The sequence below is a fragment of the Sinohyriopsis cumingii genome, chromosome 11 (assembly GCF_028554795.1).
Source record: "Sinohyriopsis cumingii isolate HCF-2022 chromosome 11, ASM2855479v2, whole genome shotgun sequence".
NCBI lineage: Eukaryota > Metazoa > Mollusca > Bivalvia > Unionida > Unionidae > Sinohyriopsis > Sinohyriopsis cumingii.
Genome location: NC_142971.1, coordinates 95,375,239 through 95,399,148, shown reverse-complemented (window position 1 = coordinate 95,399,148; position 23,910 = coordinate 95,375,239). Strand labels below are relative to the sequence as shown.

General features: G+C 35.3%; 1 protein-coding gene across 1 annotated transcript; it reads right to left on the bottom strand.

Moving 5' to 3' along the window:
- Positions 1 to 395: 395 nt before the first annotated feature.
- On the bottom strand, positions 396 to 23,333 carry LOC149789047 (ATP synthase subunit gamma, mitochondrial-like). Its single transcript, XM_089975231.1, has 7 exons — positions 23,205 to 23,333; positions 18,662 to 18,696; positions 11,558 to 11,689; positions 10,785 to 10,986; positions 5,092 to 5,235; positions 3,784 to 4,004; positions 396 to 740 (listed from the first exon to the last, which is right to left on the bottom strand). The coding sequence occupies exons 1-7, from the start codon at positions 23,240 to 23,242 to the stop codon at positions 640 to 642; spliced, it is 873 nt and encodes a 290-aa protein (XP_089831357.1). The 5' UTR covers positions 23,243 to 23,333; the 3' UTR covers positions 396 to 639.
- Between the last annotated feature and the right edge of the window lie 577 nt (positions 23,334 to 23,910).

The window sequence follows — 23,910 nt, the reverse complement described above, 5'->3', positions numbered from 1 at the left end:
TCTGAGCACATGATTATTCCCAGGATGAAGCCTCTACTCTCGCCATATATGGGTTTTGAGAATGTGAGAATAAGGATGCAGAGGGAGAGGAGTTTGAAACACACACAGGTCACGCAGAGTTACTGGTGCAAATGGAAATGATCACTTGATGAACTTTGTTCATTTCTGAAAGACCAATCATTAAACAAGTAGGGCATTTAACTGGTAGGTGCATTTGTATTAAAGGTTAAGACACACATCTTGCTAATTTAGTGCATCACTCTTGATACACTGAATCATTATTTGCAGGACTTGGTGACTATTTTGCACAAACCTTACAATGACATGTCCTGGTTGGAAAACTGCAAATAATTAGTTTGGGGGTGGATGGGAGGGGTAGGAATATAACACTAATCTTGTGTATGATGGAAATATTTATTTTACAAACTTACTGCAAAATCAACCTTCACTGAAGTCAATAACACATTCATGTAATACATGTAAAACTTAAGGCTATCTTTAATGCACTAACATGAATGGTATTCTCTGAAACCTTGAGTTGGATGGAAAAAAAGAAATAATACATTATTCACATAACCAAATCTAACAGAATAGTTCTTCATCTTTTTATTGTTTATTAAGAGTCCTAATTCCCTGAGATTACAAGGCAGAGGCACCTGAAATGATTTCAATCAATTCTCTTGTGATCACAGCCTGCCGAGTTCTGTTGAAGGTCAAAGTCAGCTTACTAATCATTTCACCTGCAATTGGAAAAGAATAAAATGTATCTCACAAATACTAAAAGCTTCATTGAAATTCAACCTTGTAAAAGTATAAATGTTTTCTTGAAAATCACTATATGCAAGGGACCCTGGGTGGCCGAGTACTTGCAATTAGAGATCACTGAAAGCTCACCTCTTTCCGTGTCGGTTCATGTCTCAGCTCGGCCAATATTGTTGTTTTGGGGTCTAATGCCATTTATCAGCACAAGATAAGCTATACATGGTAGTCAATATAAATGGTGAAGGAAGAACCCAGGAAAACCCAGACAACCACAAGCCGATGGGGAGACAAGTGGCAGCTTTCTCACATACACCAATTGACCAAACTCTAGTCTCAAACCTGTATGGACAGAGGTGAGAAGACAGTGATTGGTAAAGGCAAGCACTTTACAGCACTCTACCACCCTGGGCCCCGAAAAAGACATGCTTCTTCCTTACCCCATGTGCAAGTTATCCACAAAGTTTAGTGATAGCAAGTGCTGTAGAATTGAAATTATCATGCACAAAGGACATGTTAATGGACAGAGGATCAGAAAAAAAACTGATGATTTAAGTTAAGAGAATGAAAGTTTTGCTGTATTTCTATTGTTCATACTTTGACTATAACAAAAAAGATTTACATAGCTATGAATTTTCTTGCATCCTGATTAGTAAATTTCTCAGGTGTCTTTGCTAATAATAATAATAATAATAATAATGACTTTGTAAAGCGCCTAATCTTTAGGAACTCTAAGTGCTTTATAACATCAGACAACACCTATAAGATAAAAAACATATAATGATATGATTACAAAAACAAACACCGTGAAATTAGAAAACATAAAAAAACATGCTGAGAATATTTAAGGTAGGAAACATTATAAGGTCTTTAAGTTTGTTCTTGCAGTCGAAATAAGTGAGTTTTGAGAGCCCTCTTGAATGTGACCACTGTGTTTTTGGGTCTAAGTTCTGTGGGCAATTCATTCCATGTTGCTGGGCCATGGTATGCAAAAGAACGCTGTTCATATGACTTTGTTTTCATAGTGGGAATAATGAGTATACGATTGTCAGGAGCGTAAATATCTTGCTGGTGTGTACACATGGGTGGGGTCGGATAGGTATGTTGGACTAGAGTCTGACAGTGAAACATATCACAGAGAACAGATTTTGTGTTTGATTCTGAATCGAATGGATAGCCAGTGTAGGGTACAGAGCTGCTGTGTTTTGAACTTTTTGAAGTTTCTGGAGCAGATATTGAGATGACAGAATTGAGTTAAAATAATACACATGAACACATGGAAGGTTCAAGCAGGATTCCAGAAGTTCACATGTGATCAATTTCAAGCATAAAATCCCCTACGGGCATCTTTCATGCATATATCACTCACTGTTTACTATATCTCTCAGTTTATCTGTCAACAATTTTGCTGTGTATGAAAATCTTGCAAAGAACATTTAAAAGATTTTTCATGACAGCTGATGTGATACCCATATTCAATTTACAAATGGCACCATTTTCCTTTAGGATTAACTAGGTATCAAAAGAAGTCCATCTGTGAAAAACTCTGATATGTGCTGATATGACAAAAATATGGGAAAAGTAGAAATACAAATATTTTCAAGATGGCTAGCATAGTGGCCTTACTGACGTCCATTTTACATTATTTTCATTGGGACCAACTAGACACCAAAAAAATCTCTTGATGATAGTCACAATGGCTTTTCATTTAAGAGGAGCAGTAATAGCAAAATTTAAATGATGGCCACTACAGTGGTCATGTTCGACATCAGATCTGAATTATTTTATTTTAGGACAAATAAACATCTTAAGAAGCCTTGTGAAAGCTCATATGATATGCAAGATGGCTGCAATGGTGGCCATATTGGATATAAGAATGGCACAATGTCAATATGACCAGCCATCTAGAAGTAGCATGGACAGGATTTTCAAGATTGTCCACTGTGGATGTCTCAGTACACTATTTTTCTTCAGGACAAGCCAGACACCATATCAAGTCTTTTAGTAAAAACTCCATGTTGATATGACCATCCATTCAGGAAGAGTACCAGTAACAAGATTTTCAAGATGACCACTGTTGTGGTCATACTGGATATGCTATAGTTGTATCAATTTGATGAGGACCAACTAAACATCACAAAAAGTCTTCTGGTAGACAACTCATGTCGGAAGGAGTAGTCATAACAAGATCTGCAAGACAAATGCCATGGTGGACATACTGGCAGTCAGACTGGCACAATTGTTAATTTTACCAACTAGTCATCATAAAAAGTTATTTAGTGAAAACCTCACATTGATATGACCATCAATTGAGGAAAATTTGTGATAATATTTGTAAGAGTGTTATAATTGCAGACATACTGGATGTTAGACTGGAGTGGTTTTCATTTATGACCAACAAGACATCATAAGAAATCTTTGAATAGAAACCATATGTCAATATGACTTTCCATTCAGAAGAGTAGCGATAACGTTTTAAAAATGACTGCTGTAGTGGCCATTCTGAATCTCCAAACAGTACCATTTTCAATGAGGATCAACTAGACTGTGGGATAATTGTGGGTATAGTTTTAGTGCAATCATCCAGGTAGTTCAGATAGTGGGGCAGCAATAACAAACTTACACAAATAGATGGACACATAAATAGACAACAAAAAGAATTTCAAAAATTGGATAAAATACCCATTCTGAATCCATACATGTAAATTAAAACTGCAGTTAACTCCTCTAAGACACTTTCATAAAAAAGACACCTGAGTGGGTGGGGGAGGGGATTTTGGATTTTGTCTCAGTCTTCAAATATCCTTTATAGCAGGGGAACTTCAGTAGCTCAGCTGGTCAAGCATTGGACCTGCCAATGTCAGCTGCCTTGGCCTTTCCTTGAAAAGGCACTTTGCTCCCATTTCCTTGGTAAAATATAGCCAATAAGGTGTTCAAAGTGCCATTATAACCAACAAGAAACAAATAAATATCTGTACAATTTTTGCTGAAGTTATAAGATTTCATAACAGATGTGGAACTTACCTGCATTCTTGCTGGCAGCGTCCATAGCAGTCATTCTGGCACTCTGTTCACTACAAGCTCCCTCTTTCAGTGCATAAAAAACCTGGCTGACAAGGGCAAACTCATTGTAGCTTCGGAGGACCTCCTCATCCAAGCTGTCATACAGAGGAAGTTTATCTGATTTGCTGATTGACTCCTCAGAAAAAATTGGTATTTCCTTTGTCCTATAGGAAATCACAGACCTGACCAAAAAAAACCCACAAAAAAACAGCAACATTAAAAGACAACAAAAACAGCAAATAATTGCATACGGTAGAAGATCAATTTCAGACCACTAATAATAAAACTTGATAAAGAAGAGGCACAACCTGGCCTGATATCACTCACCTGACTGATATATCTACATAATCCAAATGCAAGAGCAGTTGGCCAGGTATCTAAGAGGATACCTCTCCAAAAGTTTCATCCAAAGCTTTTTTTTGTATCTTTATGAAAAACATTTTTTAAAGATCCTCTAATTTATGTATCTACTGCCACATTTGATGGCACATCAATATCATTTTTCTAATACTGATAGGCACTAAACCAGAATGCTTTGTGCTAAAGTTGGTCAAATTCTGTAATGCATTTGTTTTGGGGGGGAAAGATGTAAAATTAGATCTGTATTTTTTTTTGCTTCATTATGGTTTCTGACAACATAACTCTATGTCTTTTGAGTTTATATTGGTGTACACCTTTTTAAACCGAAGAAATAACTTCATTAAGCCCAACCCATTGGAACCATTTTTTACATTCACAGAGAAAATTGGGTAAAACTTTACAAGTAATAATGACTTAATGTTTGTTTACATCAAGAACAAAGGCATTTGATTAAACCAATGCTGCAAATAACAAAGATCTTGATCTGCCATAGCATAATGCATCTGCAGATCAGGATCTATGTTGTTTATTCTACTGATTACTCCTAGCAAACTGCACAGACATAGATCTGCCAGCACATTATGCAATTGCAGATCTGGGTCTACGTAGTCTGCAGTTGGACCTATGTTATAAGAGAGTGTATAGAGTGATCTGACTTGAAAAACCCTGTGGATACGGACACCATATGTGATTATTACACAGCTCCTACATCTCGATGAGGGGTCCTAAGAAACGACTGTTTCAGCCAAATAAAGGCGAGATAATGCTTTCTGGGGAATCTTTGTGTCTATACTCAATACTAGGCATGATTCATTACGTTACTGACAATTAGTATGTATAAATCATTTGAAATTATTGATTGCCAACTTGAATATTTTATGTGTAACAAATGAAAATCAAAGCTCTTACCTGAACCAATTGTAGTACAGGGTCCCATAATCAAACTTGTAACCTTGTTCCAATATCTGTGAGGCGATCTTTGAGGCATCCAGAAAAACAACTGGACGCTTTCCAATATCATTGAAGGTCAACATGATGCTCTTCCCATAGATTCTGAAGAGAAAAAAAGGTGTAAGCTTTTTTTTTATATTTAAATTAAGCAGCAAAGTAAAAATGTGTCCACAGATGTGGATACTGTGGTGCCTTTTTGTTGGAATTAGTTCAAGCAGAAATGAGAAATAACTGACTTGGGTCCAATCTGCTGGCAATTTGTCAGAAGTACCAACAACAATTATTATACATAGTACAAACAGTACAAAAATAGGCCTAACTCTGGAAAAATGTATTGGAGCATGATATAAGAATGGTAAGCACATAATGAGCTAATACTGATGTCTGCCAATTTTCATGTCAATTCATAACAACCTTTGGTTCTAGTTGGTACACACGAATTGTCACATATTGCCTATATATTTGGCACCAAAAAGAAATAACTCGGAGAAAAATTAATCAGTGTGATGACAAAGTGACAGGGCTTTCTGGAAACATGTACTAACCCTTAATTCATATAGGTGGCACACAGGCCTACTGTTTCCAGGAAGTAATCATCAAGGATGGCAGGCAGAGAAAGAAAAGAACTGCTTCCTATCAGATCACAAGTTAAAAACATGGTAGCTGTAGAGATATGGTTTGCTGCATTAGTGTATTTCATATTAACTTAATGAATAAGTTAGAGACAGGTATTTTTGAAACTGGTTTTAGAAAATAACCTGGAAAAATTAGTAAGGACAAAATGAGTGTCTAGACTACATTTACCAAATGACCAATTGGATGTTTTTAAAAAGGTACTATTAATGATATTTTATTGCAAACTTTACTTCCTAAAAATTTACCCCACACGACAAACTTGAAATTTTCTTGCATTATTTATAGTCATCCAAAGAAAGAGAGATCAGATATAGTACTGTTCCCCATTTATAGGTCAACTGCCTTGCTAGCACAAAAAAGTTGATACTTTCAATACAATTAAGCAGGTGATCTGCATAACATGAAAGGAATTATAATTGGATTTCCAGCAGGGGGTTGAATATTAATAATTTACCCATGTCTTTCAAGAACTTTACAATGAAAATTTTGTTGGCATGCTCAAGGTTTCTTCCAGGCAAATAAACAGCACTTTTATTTCACGTGCCAGATGGGCAACTTGCTTACAATACAGGAGGAGCTTCCAATCTAGAGTTTGAGGGTCCTCAGGTGTTGGGCTAGCCAATTTTTGTAGCCCTGTGGGTCCAGTGAAATGTATATCAAGAGGAAAGGGTGCCGTAACTTGTTACAAAATCTTAAACTGATATTCCATACTTTCCCACCACCGCCCTTTCTTGGAAATATCTCTTATTTCAAAGGCTTTTTGAACTAATTCAGCTAATATACTTCTCGTTTTCTTATTACTAGATGTTAACGACTGCAATTATACAAAGATGGCTTGTTCCAAAAGTACTTTTTTAAAGTTTACATGTTAGCATATACTGGACACACTAAAAAAACATAATCTTTAATAACACTGTTGTCACATAGCCAGACATGATTTTGGTCTTCCATAAAAATAGCTGAATTTTATGGGGGTGGGTGGGGGTCCTCCCCAAACGGGGTTTTGTGGGGCAGCGCCCCTGATCCGGGGGTCGAAAATGCATTTTACACTCATAAAAAACTGCTCCTGGTGCAACTTATGATCATAAAAAAATAATAATTGTTTGAAAAACTAATAAACTTACCAACAATGTTCAACCTGACAAATAATTTCACAATATTTATAGTCACATGAATTTGTTCTCCAATACTATTGATGCTGACCTTATTTCATGTGCATGTCAATATTCACTTCATAATTAAGCCACAATAATTTGTCAATTTTTGCAACAAACATATTATACTTCTCTCTTTTCATAATAAATCGATAAAATAAACACACAAGTACATCAGCTATATATGGGGTTCATACTGAACTCTGAATGATAAATTCAAAGACTTTTCCCAAACTTTCAAAGACCACAAGCATAGATTTCCCAAACCTATTTTCACTAACATTTTGTATACAGGTTATATGAGAAAACAATGATTGCAAAATACTACAATATTGTTTAATGATGAAATTCAAACTATAATTAATTTCCTAAAATTGCTTTATTATGATCTGGAAGATAGGTTAACATTCATTGTTATTTCAGAAACATGTAACTTATGCATCAGATTTAATACAAAATAAATTGTTCTCTTAACAGACTTCAGCACTGCTTTAAATGCATCATTATAGTTGCTGTTTTTTCTCTTTAATCATTCTGGAAAGAGAAGCCACCACTGTCATGTTTTCCTCTGCTCTTTTAAGAGCATTCAACTCTGTGACAAGTACAATGAGTCCTTTTAACTTTGCTTCTTCTGCCTTCTGAACAGAGTAAGCATGTAGGCTGGCAATGTCAGCTTTAAGACAGTTTTTTTGGCTTAAGTTCTTCCACTTCATCCATTTTCTGATTTTCTCCTCATGCCACTCCTCACCTTTCTTCTTATCCAGATAGGCATGGTACTTGTGTCTTGCAGAGGAGGCATATGCCATCATTTCATGGCTAACGATTTCCAAAGGTACACCTGCTTTTCTCATTGTGTCAATGACAGCATTTGAGCTCTGAGGCTTTCTCTGCTGAGGTTCTCAACAGATACCTGTTTGTTAACAGAAAATCCTCTCTCCACTGTTGCCTGCCCATGTGACAACATTTTCTGAAGAACATTCCAAAGTTCAAGATATTCCTTTCTTCTGGAAAGGACAGAATAAAACACTTCATCAAGGCTGTCATCTGTTCTATTGAAGCATTTCAATGATGATTGTCCGATTGGATAACTTCATACACTAATATTCCATACTGAGTCAATATCAAATCGCATTAGGACTCTACTTCTCTTCCTGCCTCACACATAATTCTGAGGACCCTACAGAGTTTTGCCTCTCCCTTTTCCTTATCTGACAATGTACAAAACGCTTTTTGTTCACATGTTTTATCCTTTTTCAGCCATTCCTTGTATTTCTCTTGTTCAAGCTAGATATTGTTCAGAGAGCAAAGACCTGGCATTTTTAAACACAAGGTGAAACAAAAAATTCAACTGGATAAACAGTCTTGTTAAAAAAATTGTGAATTAGTGTATTGAACATTTTGATTGGCCAAAGCTGATGGACTCATCAAATAAAACTGAATGATTTATCAACAGCAAGAAGCCAGGAAAGCCAACTACATCCGAATCTAACTACCTTAGGCAGTTGTATTTGTAATTATAATAATATAAATAATAATGAGAACTTTGTATAGCACCTAATCTTTCGATGTTCTAAGCGCTTTACAACATAACATCTAAAAACATATAAATGACATAATTATGAAAAACAAACACCAAGCAATTAGAAAACAAAAAATGTGACTTCCTTTGATGAAGGGTGTGGTCGGCTTGCTTTGATGAAGAGTGCATGCATTATTGAAGTCAGTGCCAAGGCCAACTTTTGATGGCCAAACAAATGCTTGTTTGTTATTGCGGCAGCAATGAAACTGAACAGGTCATCATAAGAAAGAAACCAAGAAAACTCGACTATAGTTTTGACTATACATCCCCATTTGTTTGTATCCCCTTTCGATTTCAATAACAAAAAACATTTAAGGTGATAAAAAGTGCATAGAACTAAGTCAATTGAATCACCGATTTATAATTTATAACCTGTGACCAGAATGGCACTAATAGTGGCATCCCATGCACCTTTCATGCTTAACGAACTTTCCATACTAACATGGCACCATATTGCAAGTTCCTTCAGTTGAAATATTATCATGGTTCCCATGCTTTTCAAAGATAAATTTCCAGGATGAAATTATTTTCTCAAGGTTCACATATGGCCATTACAGAATGGAATTAACGAACATTTTAGCTTATAAAAAATGCATTTAAAAAAAAATCAATGATGATTATATTTTGAGATTGCCAAAACATCTAAGTCATAAAAGATGATTATTTACTAAACCACAAATTGTATCGCATGAAACAAGTTCGACTACTGTATATTCCTGGAAATTGGCATGTAAAGTCATTTCAATGTACAGAAAGAAAATTCTAACTTTACTTGGCTGACCTGAATTATGTTGGTACAAGGAAACAACATTTATTACTTCTGTTTCCTTTCAAACATTTAATTCTAAACAAATCAGAATAATCAGTTGTAAATCAAGATAACTATATGCATGTTATATAAAATAAACATTTTCCTATCACAGTATGAAAATAAAACAATGGAAAGCATTAGAATCTTATCTTGTAAAGATAAATGTTTAAACCCTCAATTAATGTGTCAATAAAATCCAAAACAAGATTTTTTAAACAACCTAAACTCCTGAAGACGATTTGTTTAAAATCCATGATTTAAAAATTCATGTTCAAAAGGGTTGATTTTTGACAAAAAGACCTTCAATAGTATATACTACTGCATAAACAAGGACTGATTTTTTTGGGAAAATCAACATGTCATTGATAACCAAATAGACATCATAAATATTCAATTTTTTCTCCTCAGAAAGAATAGAAACAAGAATTTTTAGATGGCTGCTCGAATGGCCATATTGAAAGTTGAGGTGGTACCATTTTCATCTAAGACCAAATAGGCCATGGAACAAGTGCGTGTGTGTGTGTGAGAGAGAGAGGGGGGTTATGGCAATCTTCCAAATAGTTTAGGAGGAGTAGCAATAATAAACATGCTGATGGACAGACAGATAGACAACATACCAGCCAATAAGATCTTATGATCAATGACCAGTAGAACTAAAAATAGATTTTTCACTGCAGGGCTGGTTTTGTCATGTAGTAGTAGTTCTCCTAAGCTATTCTAAGTGGGTAATGTTTTCAAGGAAAGAAAAGAAAAATTAAAAATAATTTACAGTATGGTGCAGAAATTCCTGACAGCCATAAATGTTCAATCAAAAGTCCAAAGATACTGCATAATCCAAATGAGTTCCAGTTGTAATCTAAATGAAGTTCACTCTATTGTACTAATGTGCCAAGTCTTGATGTATCAGTGATGTAATCCAGAATGTCTTTATATGAATTCAAATTAATTTCAATACAGCTGCTAAATCCAAATGTCTGAACACTTTGTAATTCCAATGATAATTTAAATAAATAAATTAAATTGTTTCAAATGAATTGAACACAAAAACCGTCTCTTCTAAGACTGATGATTATGCTTGAAATAACTATTTTCCAGTAAATCATCCTTTGTAACAACATCTGCTATTTCTCTAACTGAACTTGCAAAGTAAATATCTTTCAGGATTTGTATTGCATTCTTGAAAATTTGCCAATATAGTAAATGCTATTCATTCTTGTTATTCTGAGGCCAAACTGTTTCCATGGAAACTTTAAGACTAATCCAAACTACCAGATAAGCAAGCAAGATTGTGAATGACTTGAAATAAATCATTCGCATCATTGCAAGGTATAAAGATATATTGGTTATGGGTAACTAATACTAGACTATCATTCACTTAAAAGAAAGGCAAAACAAAGAGATAAGGGTGATGGAATAGTAGAACACATTTTAAACACAGGCAAAAAATAAATAGATCTGGGTGATGAATTACTTTTGCATCATCATTTTTGCTTTATCTCCTATGAGGACAAGTTTTGTGTCTGTGCCAGTCTTTTTCTCGGCTAATTTGTTTTTGATCATTCTGATGATGCTAGAATGGACAGCACCACACAATCCACGATCTGAAGTGCAGGCAATGATTAGGTGATTTGCCTTGGTGTCATCCTGCTTCACCTCAGCTTTCTGGAAAAATGCTGGAAAGAAAAACAAAACTTTAGTTAAGGTGATCTGATACTATCACAATCACATTACAGTAAAAACTGCTATGAGCAACCTCTGCTATGAGCGACCACCTGTCATTTGCAACCACAATCATAATGCATGGATTGATTTTATTACATAAACGCTGTGTCATGAGTGACCACCTGCTGAATGTGATCTGCGAACACGATATCTTGGCAAAATATGCATTCTGACACTGCTATGAACAACTGCATCACAAAACAGGATAAACTCCACAAACCTTTATTTAATCCTTGTAAGAACGACCGCTCATACCTTTCTAAATACAAAAAAATAAAAAGAATAGACTGGCTACCGATGTTTGAATTATTTTAGCTATGCTTAGATTGTTTTAAAGTTTCTGTCATAAACCAGACTAAAGTATATGTAGATTATTTACAAGTCTGGTTCCTTGCTTCGTATGTTCCCTGCGTTGTTCTTTGCTATTTGTTTAATACCCCAACCACTTTAACAGTTATAACTATGTCTCACCACCTGGTAACATTGGTTTGACAAAATTATATGTGGGTATTCCCAACTTACCTGTTGCTCCTGCTCCATATGCCCTGGCAGGCTTTAGTTCCCTTTCTGCCTTAGAGTACTTGGCAGCTGACACCATCTTCATGGACTTGGTGATCTTCTGAATATTTTTTACAGACTTCAATCGCATACGAACTAAAAATATATAATACACCATCTTTGACTCCATTATTAAACAGCTGTTCAAGTCAAAGTTTATCTACATACTTTTCTTTTATTTAAGAAAAACAGTTAATAAAACATTGTGCAGGCATATAATTATCGTGATTTTTTCCCCGTGGTAAAGATGACAATAACATTTGTCTTCACTGCTAACAGTGCTTGAATATTAAATATACTATCTTGATCTAAGACTTGGGATGACTATCAGTCCATCTAGGAAATACTTTCTAATTTAATATCCCCAAAGTGTTGTTGTTGTTGTAGCAGGGTTTAACGCCATTTTTCAGCACACGATAGGCTATACATGGCGGCCAGTATTAACGGTGGAGGAAGAACCCGGGAAAACCCCAGAAAGAACCACCGACCCACGAGAAGCTACTGACAAGCTTTCTCACATACCCACATTGGCTGAATCCGAGACTCGAACCCACGCAGACAAAGGTGAGATGGCAGTGATCCATAACGGAGAGCGCGTTAGACCACTCGGCCACTCGGGGCCCCTCCCCAAAGTGTAAACTATTGTTACTTACAGACAACTATTTTCCATATGGCTGTCCCAAAAAAGTGGTGGAGGGGGACAAACACTAATTTTATTTATGTAATACTTACCTGCTGCTATTGCATTGCTTCCCCCACCAGGACTCATAGTTCCCTATCCAAGATAAATTATTCTTTGTTCAAATTAGTATTGGGGCCAGAATTAACATTAACCCAGTCTGATTCATGCATTGCAACAAACATTTGGAATACTATCAGCTTCTGAATTGGACCTTACGTACAGGACATCAGTATAGGGTGTGAGGGAATTTCTGCAGTAGTAGCATGCAAGTATTACATAAATTAAGATTAATTTTACCACCAATAAAAACACCATTTTAACTGCAGTAATACACTACCTGTTATTACTGCATTAATGAAATTACTAATTGTGTTGGAGGCTGATAGCCTCAACAACTCTGGGATAAAAAAAAAAACATTTTATTAAACTTAAGGTAGGAATGTCCAAAGCTGTATAATGATAAAAGGTTGTGCTTTTACTATAGGGACCAACAAAACGATGCTTTTAAAGGTAAAAGGAGAAGGCTGTGTTAGACTGCCAGAAGGTGGTTCTCATAATATCCAAAGAGTTGTGATTCAAGAAGGTCAAAGATGCAACAACCCTAACTTCATGGGCTTTAATTCTCATTCACGAAAGGTCTTTCTCCATTAGGGTCTGATAAGCTCTTGTGATAAGGTTAACTAACCTCGATATAGTGGACACTAAAATATCAGAGCAACCCATGTAGATAGTAAGAGACATTTCTGACCCTTCCTTCTCCTTTTAGAAGCCAATTAGAACCTTACAGTCTAAAGCAGGCAAAGGGTCATATCTTGATCATACTCAGCACAGATACAACTGAGACTGGGGATCTCAGTATGTAGTAGATCTAATGAAGGTAGTCGATTCTTAGCCAAAAACTCAGGCTAACATAGAAAAGGAACCATAATTACAGTCGAACAATAAGCAACCATTCTGCACGAAACTCACTCCTAATCCTTGATCAACAGTCATATGTTAACATTCTCAATGAAAGCTTTACTTCAAAATTCATAGAGGTTTTGTCATTGCCACAAAAATGCATTAAAGATTCCATCTGGACATTTCTGAGTGAAATACCAGTCTCTGAAACTTAAAATAGCTGATGAGATCAGAAATTTAGGGGTCCAACACAATGGAAGGACCCTACAATACCGAGTGTTAGAAATGGCTGTCCTAGCCATGAATAATGGATACCAATCATTCTCTGTCCTTGAAAAAAAAGAGATCTGCATCTCAACTCAAAGGGGGACAGCTATAATCAATGCAATTTCTACCGCACTAATCGAAGAAGATTCTACACTTTGCATTGTACACCTTGGACTGCATTCTCACTCAAACAATGTGGTCGACAACCTTACTTGAAAAATAACCCTGGTCCTGGCAGATCACTGGAGACGAGCAAAACATGAAGGTGAACAACTTTTGGATTGTTGTGGAGCAGAGATCCCTATGCTAATACAGTAGGTTTCTCTGTGGTAATCTTGTGGGCTCATCTATTAACAGGTATATCTGGAACTTGAGAGACATAAAAGAGTTTCTCATTCATTCTCATCACTACAAAGTCCACCAAGAATCTCTCCCACAGCTGGAAAAGCAACTCTGCAACTGATTGGCATTGAGACCATTTGATGAGGACCACACATTCCTTTTCTGTATAGACTGTCTGCTGGTATATTCCTATGTAATGGAATATGGCAAGCTCAGAAAATGATCTGCAAGTGGGCTGCTCATCGGAGTAAGTTCCATACTCGCATGCAATAAAAAACCAAAACAAACAGATCAGGAGAACTTAAATTCAATGACTTTTCTATGACCCGCATTCAGTTTTCAATGACTACTCATGGTATCAAGTGTTCTACTTCAGTTATTAATTTAAATATAAGTAAATACAAAAACAATGTAGAAATAAATAAATGCAATGAAAATGGAAATGACATTTATAAAACGGTTATGTAAATAAACCCAGATGTTAACCACTGCTCCTTAGCTTCTATTACTTTCTCCTTCAGCTGCAACTTCAGCTTTCACTTATTGATGCTACCAGATTTTATCTACTTTTGGGGCTGGTGGCTCACACGTCACCAATATAAGTTGAGGAGAACAAAAAGAATGGGGAGGAAAACAAGAAAATGGATAGGAGGAAATGGCCATGGTTCAATATTTACCTAACACTTCATAGTCTGCTTGTTCAGGCTGAAGTATTAAAACATCTAGTTTCTAATTTCATTTTGTATGTATGTATGTATGTATGTATGTATGTATGTATGTATGTATGTATGTATGTATGTATGTATGTATGTATGTATGTATGTATGTATGTATGTATGTATGTATGTATGTATGTATGTATGTATGTATGTATGTATGTATGTATGTATGTATGTATGTATGTATGTATGTATGTATGTATGTATGTATGTATGTATGTATGTATGTATGTATGTATGTATGTATGTATGTATGTATGTATGTATGTATGTATGTATGTATGTATGTATGTATGTATGTATGTATGTATGTATGTATGTATGTATGTATGTATGTATGTATGTATGTATGTATGTATGTATGTATGTATGTATGTATGTATGTATGTATGTATGTATGTATGTATGTATGTATGTATGTATGTATGTATGTATGTATGTATGTATGTATGTATGTATGTATGTATGTATGTATGTATGTATGTATGTATGTATGTATGTATGTATGTATGTATGTATGTATGTATGTATGTATGTATGTATGTATGTATGTATGTATGTATGTAGCTATGCTCAAGGAATTGCAACATTATACTCTGAGAGAGAAAAATGTATGCCAATTTTTTTTTTTTTAAATTTAGGAACCAAAATTGGGTAGACATTACTTACCCTAGCAAGGGAAGAATAATGGGGATTCAGTCTACAGAAGCACCATTTGCTAAGCAAGGTGCAAATCCCCACCACACCAACTTTACAAAAAGAACACAGATAACAATAAAAAAATAACTGACCATGCATCCATGCACTGTCCAAGTAAAAAGTGGATGGCATCCACTATGTTGTCTGTGACACAGGAGGAAGACTGCGGTCTTATTCTTTTTACTTCTGGCCCTCCAATACTGGAGGAGGGAATAATCAGTTTAATAAGTGAATAAAGTTTCATGGAAATATCTAGATAGTTTGGGAATTTTGCCCTTTGAAATATAATCTGGATAACGAATAATCTGGATAACGAATGGATGGATGAACATAAAAATGAACAAAAACAAAAATTACTGAAAGTGAAGAACATCAAATAGCAAAAAGCACATCATGACTATTAGTCCAATATGTCCACCAAGTAAAAAAAACACTCTGAATGGTATGAGAGGTCCACTCCAGAAACAAAAGTGTGAATTGATGGATGGATAGAAAAATGGATAAAAACATGAAAATACTGAAACAGAACAAGTAGTTTACCAACTATGCTCCATTCACTCATAGTAACATAGAAACCATGCAGTCAGGCAAACAAACCAGCAAGGAGGCTAATATAGCTGCAATGAACAAAGTCTATGTGGGGAATTACTAGGTATGCAAATTATGCCCAAATTAAGTAAGAGTATAATAAACAATTACATGGTTCACCTCTGCTAAGTTTTTAACACAGTATTTTGGTGTGTATAATTCACACCCAAATTTCCAACTCAGAATGAGAAGGGAAACTTTAGCTGTTTTCTTTGTGTGACAACAGTCTGCCATTTTGGATAGTGAATGAAACCAATGGCAATATTTAAAGTATATCTTTGCAATTTTATGCATGGCTCTTAAAAGGGCTGTTTTATGGTTTGTCTTGCTGATGAGTTAAGTCCACTGAATCAAACTCCTAAATTCGTCATTGACAACCTTACTCTCAAAAAGTAAATACATGTCATCATTCCTGTTGTTGCTGCATAAAACCTCTCATCTTCATTCTCGCTCTTTGGATGGTCTTCATGCTTAGCATTTTATCTGAGATGCTGCGCTTTCTGAAGGCATTGATGTTGATGCTTGTAGCGAGCTCGGCTCATGCATCCAATACCCACTGGTAGATATCAGTCGGCTCGGGTTTCCTCATGTTTCCACACCATGTAAATGTGTGCTGCTTGCCAGAATACCACTCATTCCACAGCCTTCAGAACACAGTTTCCATGTACTTTTTATTTTATGCTGACATCTAAGAATCAGAGCATCGATGTCATACCACCAGGAATTATGCAAAGTAGAATGGTAGTCAGTCTTTAGAAGGTCTGAATTGTGCCATCAGAAGGCATCCATTTTCATTTAGGAGCAACCAAATATGATAATAGCTCTTCTCATGAAAAATCCATGTTGATACAACTATCTTCAAAGTAGCATTAACAAGATTTTCAAGATGGCAGCCATACTGCATGTCAGATTGGCATAATTTATATCAAGGACTAACAAGACATTGCCAGAAGTCCAATATGTGTGCTGAGTTTTTACAGAGATACACCACTCCCTCGATAACTCGCGCCCCCACTTATAAGGCGGTGTCAGGCATGTATCCCATTTTTTAAACCCGAAAATACACAAAACAAATTATCCCTATCTGTTGAACTTGAAGAAAATAGCGATCAAAATTGGTAACGGAAACTTTAATATATCACTCGTTTTATCGTTGAAAACGGTAGACAGGATCTGGAAATTTTAATCACACTATGAAATATCAAATTTAAAAATAACTCATACAATTTTTTACATTTGCTTTGCAAACAACATTCCTAGTACACCGCAATTAAAGATATGCAAGGAAATTTTCGATCAACCAAATTGTCACTTATGCCAAGTGGAGGTACTTTAATAAATAAATACAAATTAAATTTAAAAAAATATCAATTGAAATTTGTGTTCTAGATCCATCTTTTACTTCGTTTTAAGTGTAATCATCATAAGTGCAACGTGTCCTCTTGTAATTAAATGCAAAATGCGTCAATCTACAGTAACAGCTATGTCCATGAGCGTTTCTCTGAGAACCTAATTAAGTGTCGACCATGTTTTGATAACTGACTTGCGGAAGTATTTGTTGTATTACTGCACTGAATTAAAAGCTGGTCCCCTTTATATTATCACGTTAATTATGTCTTTTGAATAAAAAATGGAGGTGGAATAAAAGAAAAGTTAAAAGGCACAAAAATCGGACTAACTTAAAATCTAGTGGTCTCGGTCATATGTTGAGTGAACTCACTTCATTTGATCAATCGAACACTGCAATAAACGTTATTGTGTATGTAACAGAAACTACCTTAAATTAACCGACTCTTTCACAACTGTGATCAAAGATAACAAGGCAACAAAGCAAAAAGAATACTTTGTAAAATAAAGAGCTTGATTTCACAGATACGGGCCGTTGTGGGCAAGTGAGTTTCCGAGAATTCTTGAACTGGCATTTAGAGATATCCTCAGGCATGACAAGAAATTTCATTATTACTTCCAATGAAATCATGACATTAATATTGTACTAATTGAACAACAAAAAATTGAGTTTCGACGCAGACATGTCACGAAATAAATGTTGCGTGTTTTTGAGGGAAAAAAAGGAAGATCATTTGGAGGTTTATCAACAGTTAGTCCAGTTCCCAAATTGTGGACTACCGATTTGGCAAGATACTATTAAATACCACTATGGGAACCAGTCTCATCAAGAAAACAAAAAACTGACGTAATACACAGATTTTTCGTGTACACCTGATGGTTGTTCAAACCAGTTGGAATGATCTTTCATATGTTGGATATTTTGAGGAAAAAATGTTATTTAAACAGAAAAGTGAACAAGTTCATTAGAAAAAGCGCATTATTAAAAATTATTATCGATGTGATTGTAAAATGAGGATTCAGTCATTAAACAGCCCAGTTCCCTAACGCCGCCCTCCCCCCAGTTTTCTCGATGTCAAAGCAAATTTTTTTTTAATTTTGAGGTCCCTCTGTAACTCGCGCCTTGCTTATAGTGCGGTCTATGTTTGTGGACCCTGTTGTGCGCGAGTTATCGAGGGTGAGGTGTAACTTGAATGGCTTAAAAGTCATGTTCCAGAAATGACAGTGGATGGGTAAGGGATGGATGAACAGAAATAAAAAATTATTACAGAAAGTAAGAGATACAAACTGTGCAATGTACTTACCCAAATATGTACTTCTAGGTACAAGAAACATAAGATATGATGTCAAATTACTTTCAAAAGAAGTTCTTTTAATATCAGAAAAAGTGTCAAGTTATTTTGGGGTGGGTAGGTGGTGCAATTAAACCACTAGTGGCTATATAATTTAGGTGGCCAATACTAAGGTTGTATAGTTGTTCATAATGTTATATAATTAAGATCCTCCAACAAACTTGCTACTTACTTTCCTTCAGTGTAGCCATACCACGCACCGAAGTGCTGAAAAAGAAAATATTAAAAAATACATAATGTGATGATGCAAAGTAAAATAACATTTTATTGTTTATTTTTAAACTCAGAAGCTGAAAAACAATCTACTGGCTCCATTATTATTCAGTAAAATTTACAATGGACAACAAATAGGTTAATCAAAGCAATGAAAGACATTTATTGACACATTTACTTTTTATTTTACTGCTGTTGAAATGCATACAAAAATATTTAATTCAGCATAGAAAAGCAAACAATCTGAGGAATGGTGAGCAATTTGTTCACATAAATATACACCTGCCTTTCTTGCATCCCACCCCATTCCCCATGATCAAGTCATTACGACAACAAGAGGCACAAGTGGTCATGAGATCACACACCTGATTAATATATGCCTTATAGCCAAAGCAAGAGCAATGGGCCAAGAAATCTGGGTCAGTAGGATGCTTTCTGTTGAAATTTCTTCCAATGTCATTGACTGCCATAGGTTATGACAACTGTTTCAAGGTTTCTTCAGTTTCATCAATAGTTGATGGCACATCAGCATCATTAGCCCAATAATGAAAGACCTCCATGCCTTGGTGCTTGGTGTCAAAACTGGTCAAATTATGTTTCGCAAAAATTGTGTAATGTATTTTTTCTACTTTTAGTTGTGGATTGGTATCATTTGTGTACATTTAAAAACCCTCTATGCCAAGATGTTTTCTCAAACCTTTCAAATTCATCTGAGCACTATTCAATAAAAACTATTCAAATATTTATCTAAAGTAATGGTGGCAATATTTCATGATGGATCAGCATCATTTATATAAATCTGGAAGGTCTTCATGTCAAGATCTGGGTGACACGACAGAAACTGTGGCAAACCCACAATGCTGCACTCAATGTGCAACATCTGGCCACTAAAGTTTTAACATAGGGTAGACAATGGCTATAAAAGTCTGAACTGTACAATGGGGAGCAAGTCCATAATTTTATCATAACTATAAGGGTCTATAATGTAAACCCTGTTTCTTGTAGGTATGGTCATTCAGTTTACTTAGACCATATCCAGAAAGCTGCATTTAAATGTTTCACTCAAGTAGTTTAATATTTTAAAACTCTGGTTGATATAATTTCAGTACATTGAGGACAATAGTAGCAAAGAGATTCTAAAGTTGGTTAACTAATGGTACATTATTTTTAACAATGTAAATGTGTCTGAGAGCATTTTGCAGACATGGGTTATTTGTTTCATTAAATAATATAGCTGTTAAGTGGGCTGACTTCAGTATTCCTGACATACCATCGACCTTCTACTACTGAAATCATTCCAATCCAAGTCTTGTGCTTGGATATGCTTCTGTAAGGGAAATAGCACTATAGCAAATATAATATGACTAAAAGCAATTTTACTTTAACTCATTCGGCCCAGCACTGTTATCAGTATCTCTGCTGCTATGCCTCAGAAGCACAAAGCTGTGTCTAGCTGCTTGTGCCCCAGAGTTTTTACCTGTTTGAACATTTTTGAAAACACTGTGCACATGCATTCACTCTTACTTTAATTTCTCTTCTTATATCCAATTAAAATCCATGAAATTTTCACCATTTATTCCAAATGAATTTGTCAACACAGTGATATATTTTTTCCCTATTTGTCCAAGTCTTTCACAACTTATTTATACAGTATTTACAAAATTATGTGCAACGTATATCCACAAGAACTCTATCATCATCGCTGTCAGCATCCTCATCTTCGGACGATTCAATCTCAGAAACTTCAAAGTCCGAATCTAAATCTCACAAAATATCCAACTGCAGAAAATATCTCTCCTCAGCTTGCTCAATATTTTCAAGATCAAGATGCTCTCATCAAACATCACTCTTACGTCTGCCATCATTACGATTTTTCATGAACAGAACACGTTTTGTTAAACCGCTCTCAAACAGTAGCCCTTAGCTTCTGAACAATTCAAATTTCCACAAATGAAATTAAAATCATTTCTGATTGGTTTAATAGTTGTTTAGTTCTTGGAATAAACCCATTTCTAACCAATCAGAGACATTGTATCTAACTCACATTCATCACGATTGGAGACGGGATCGGCCATTGAATGCAGTAAACAATTCATGACCACAGGCAGGATCAGCCAATGAATGCAGAAACCAGATCATGCCTACAGACGGGATTGGGGCTGAATGAGTTAAGGCCAAATGTCCCTGCTTCTCATTGCCAACCCTACCATTCCCCCCACATGGTAAAAAAATTCACAAATATTTTTTTAATAAAAAAAATCACATTAAATATATTTGTTTACAAAAGAAAAACAACCTGCCTACCCTAATTTTAAAACCAGAGTGATAGAAATTTTTTGCATCCTAAAATGAGTAAGTGTCAATCTGAGCTGCCAACTATCTGAGATATTGTTGAAAATGTGGTCTCTACTTCCACTGTTGGCTGACAAAGGAATATGCTACACAACACTAATTATTCAAAAATTAAGACTTCGACCTGTTTCTAACAACGATCAGTAGCGATAATCAATAGGGGAGAATACTCTTAGTAGCAAACCTTTAAAGGTGCCTTTTCAGTTGGCTGGAATGCAATGGAAGCCAGGGAAAGTCAAAATCAGTTAAAGAGATAAGTACATTTAATGAAACAAAGCCATCTAATAGCTTTCATCAATATTAGTATATTTTTATTCATTTTGTTAAAGAAACATACTTCAACTTAAACCGAATTCAGCATTCCTCAGCTCCCATCAATTTCAACCATATTAAATGTATGTCAACAGAGCTTGAAAACATGTCCCTTGGCTTGTGTCAGAATTTTAATCCATTAGGAAAAAGACATCAGAGTAATTGTAGTCTTACTAAAGCAAACAGACTTTAAATTGTGGAAAAGTATGAATATGGACTGCATTTGATACTCCTGAAAATTTCCCCTCTCATTCCCCTGTCAGTCTACTGGGGAATGTGCAACAAACACTGATTATTTAGGCAGTAAGATATTGAACCAAACCACATAAATATCTGGGCAGACCATGTTTTAGCATGTATTTATTAATGTGTACGCTCTATGTCGATTCGAACTTGTCAAAATATTTCATGTCTAAAACTAATAAGTTACTTTTAGCTATATTTAATGACTCTCAACTGAAAATTCACTGAGCTATGGACGTAGATATCATTTGCGATGCTGTGCCAAACAAACTGTAGCCTAGGTCAAAGGAGTAAAGTGCAGTGAAATCTCTGACAACACAAAATCACCTTACTGGTACTATAAATTAACACAAGAAGTGCAAGTGTGACCCCAACCATCTGCTTGATTCAACTTTTGTCACGTGTCTTTTACCATTTTAAAATATGAAAAAAAAGACTGAAAAAGCTACACATATCCATTCAAGACAGTAATGTAACAATGCATAACTCTGATGATTATGGCAGGAATCTAATCTGGCGAATTAACCTTTATTTTCACCATTACAGTCACAAATTCTTTCTACAGGACTCCATCAGGTGCAAGTACCCATTGTACCACAGGATGAATAACACCTTGAAAGTAGTTCACAAAATAAAATGTTTAACTTGCCTTTCATTTCAGATTGTATCATGATAATTTTATATACATTTTCTGAATATAAATATCAAGTTAATGTTAGGATAGGAGAAATGATGGCAAATGATGTCATCACACTTAAAATATTAAAGCCAAGCCGGATGCTGGACCTGGTAGTATTAAAAGATAACACAGACTATGCTCCACGATCGGTACGAGTATTAGAACCTAACACTTATTTACTGCAGGGTAGAATCTGGTGAAGTCAGCTCCTGTAAAAAGACTTTGTGACCATTATGGTGAAAATAAACTGTTGGAAGATTACAGGAGAGGGGATTTAAAGTTTGTTGTTTAATGGCATGTGCATTAACATTAAAATATCTTCAGAACCATTTTTATAAAAAGTTTTTTATTTTTTTTATTTTTATTTTTTATTGACATTTGAAAAGTGAGTTACTTGATTTTGTGTCATGTACATGTTACAATTACCTAATGTGGTAATCCCCCCAAAAAGAAAAAAATAACCAGTTTCTGATCGATGTTGACACAAAAGTGCTTATGTACCCAGGCAACCAGTTGATACATTTAGACATTTAAATGTGTTTTGGACTTCAGTTACAATTTTATTGCTTTCCTTTATAATTTAATGCATACAACCGTCTTGTATTGTATTAGCAGATCGACATCTTGTAACACTAATCCATTGATTACTTTCGTGATAAAACTTTGCATTTCGTCCATTTATTCGTTGCATCACTTTAATATCTGCAAAAACGCAAAGTTCAACAAGCGATTTCTTATATTACGAACTTCATGTAAAATATTCGTATTTGTACGAAGACGACTTTGACCTTGATCATAACATCCATTTGCCAAGTGTAAATCTCAAAATAAATTCTACTTATTGATAGTCAGAAGTAATTGGATATTCACAGTATCTAGCATAAACCTAGGCGTTACTATATTATTAATAAAATACCATGGTGGCACAAAACTTTTTGCTGTTCTGGAGAACATTGTTACTTCTTTCAAGCACTACCAGAACGAGGCTGCCGGCAGACCTTCACAGTTTCCGGTTTAGCCTAAGGCAAAGAATTATAACAAATCCTCTACCGGAATTTTTTTTTATACTAAGTTCCGGAAGTTCAATAGTAGTAGAAGAAAAAGAAGAATTTAAAATGTTTTGTTTTTTCTGTTGTTGCTTTTCTGTTAGTATTTTATATTGTGCCTTTGTTCAAGTGCACTAACATATAATATAAAACATATACGGGGCAATACGGGGGTGGGGATGGGCATAGAAGGGGAGGGGCTAAAAATTCCCATCCAGCAATACTTTTATTGGGAGAGGCCGGGGACTGGGGAGTGGTAATCATTTCTTGCTACGCCACCGGATATAGGTTATTATGTGCTATTTTGCCTTAATTTAACTGCAGAGTATATAAATGTGCTGTCTTAAAATTTATCCAGTAAAGATTCTGAAGCAATACAGTAAAACTTAAAATTGAAATGTGGTGGCCTGTAATAGATAGTAGCGATGTTGATTCACTTTTTTTTTCATTGTGTACCTTACCAATAATATAATAATCGACCGGCATTAACAATAGAACTATATAAAGTTATATGAGTACATACACATGACAAAGTAAGATCACAACATCAACACACACACACACACACGCACGCGC

Coding starts and splice junctions, on each gene's coding strand:
- LOC149789047 (XM_089975231.1), bottom strand. CDS start 23,242: ATGTTCTCCAGAACAGCAAAAAGTTTTGTGCCACCATG. Junction 18,697..23,204: donor AAAAGTTTTGTGCCACCATG/GTATTTTATTAA, acceptor TTTCTTTTTCAG/CACTTCGGTGCGTGGTATGG. Junction 5,236..10,784: donor GCAAAAATGATGATGCAAAA/GTAATTCATCAC, acceptor TTTTCTCTTCAG/AATCTATGGGAAGAGCATCA.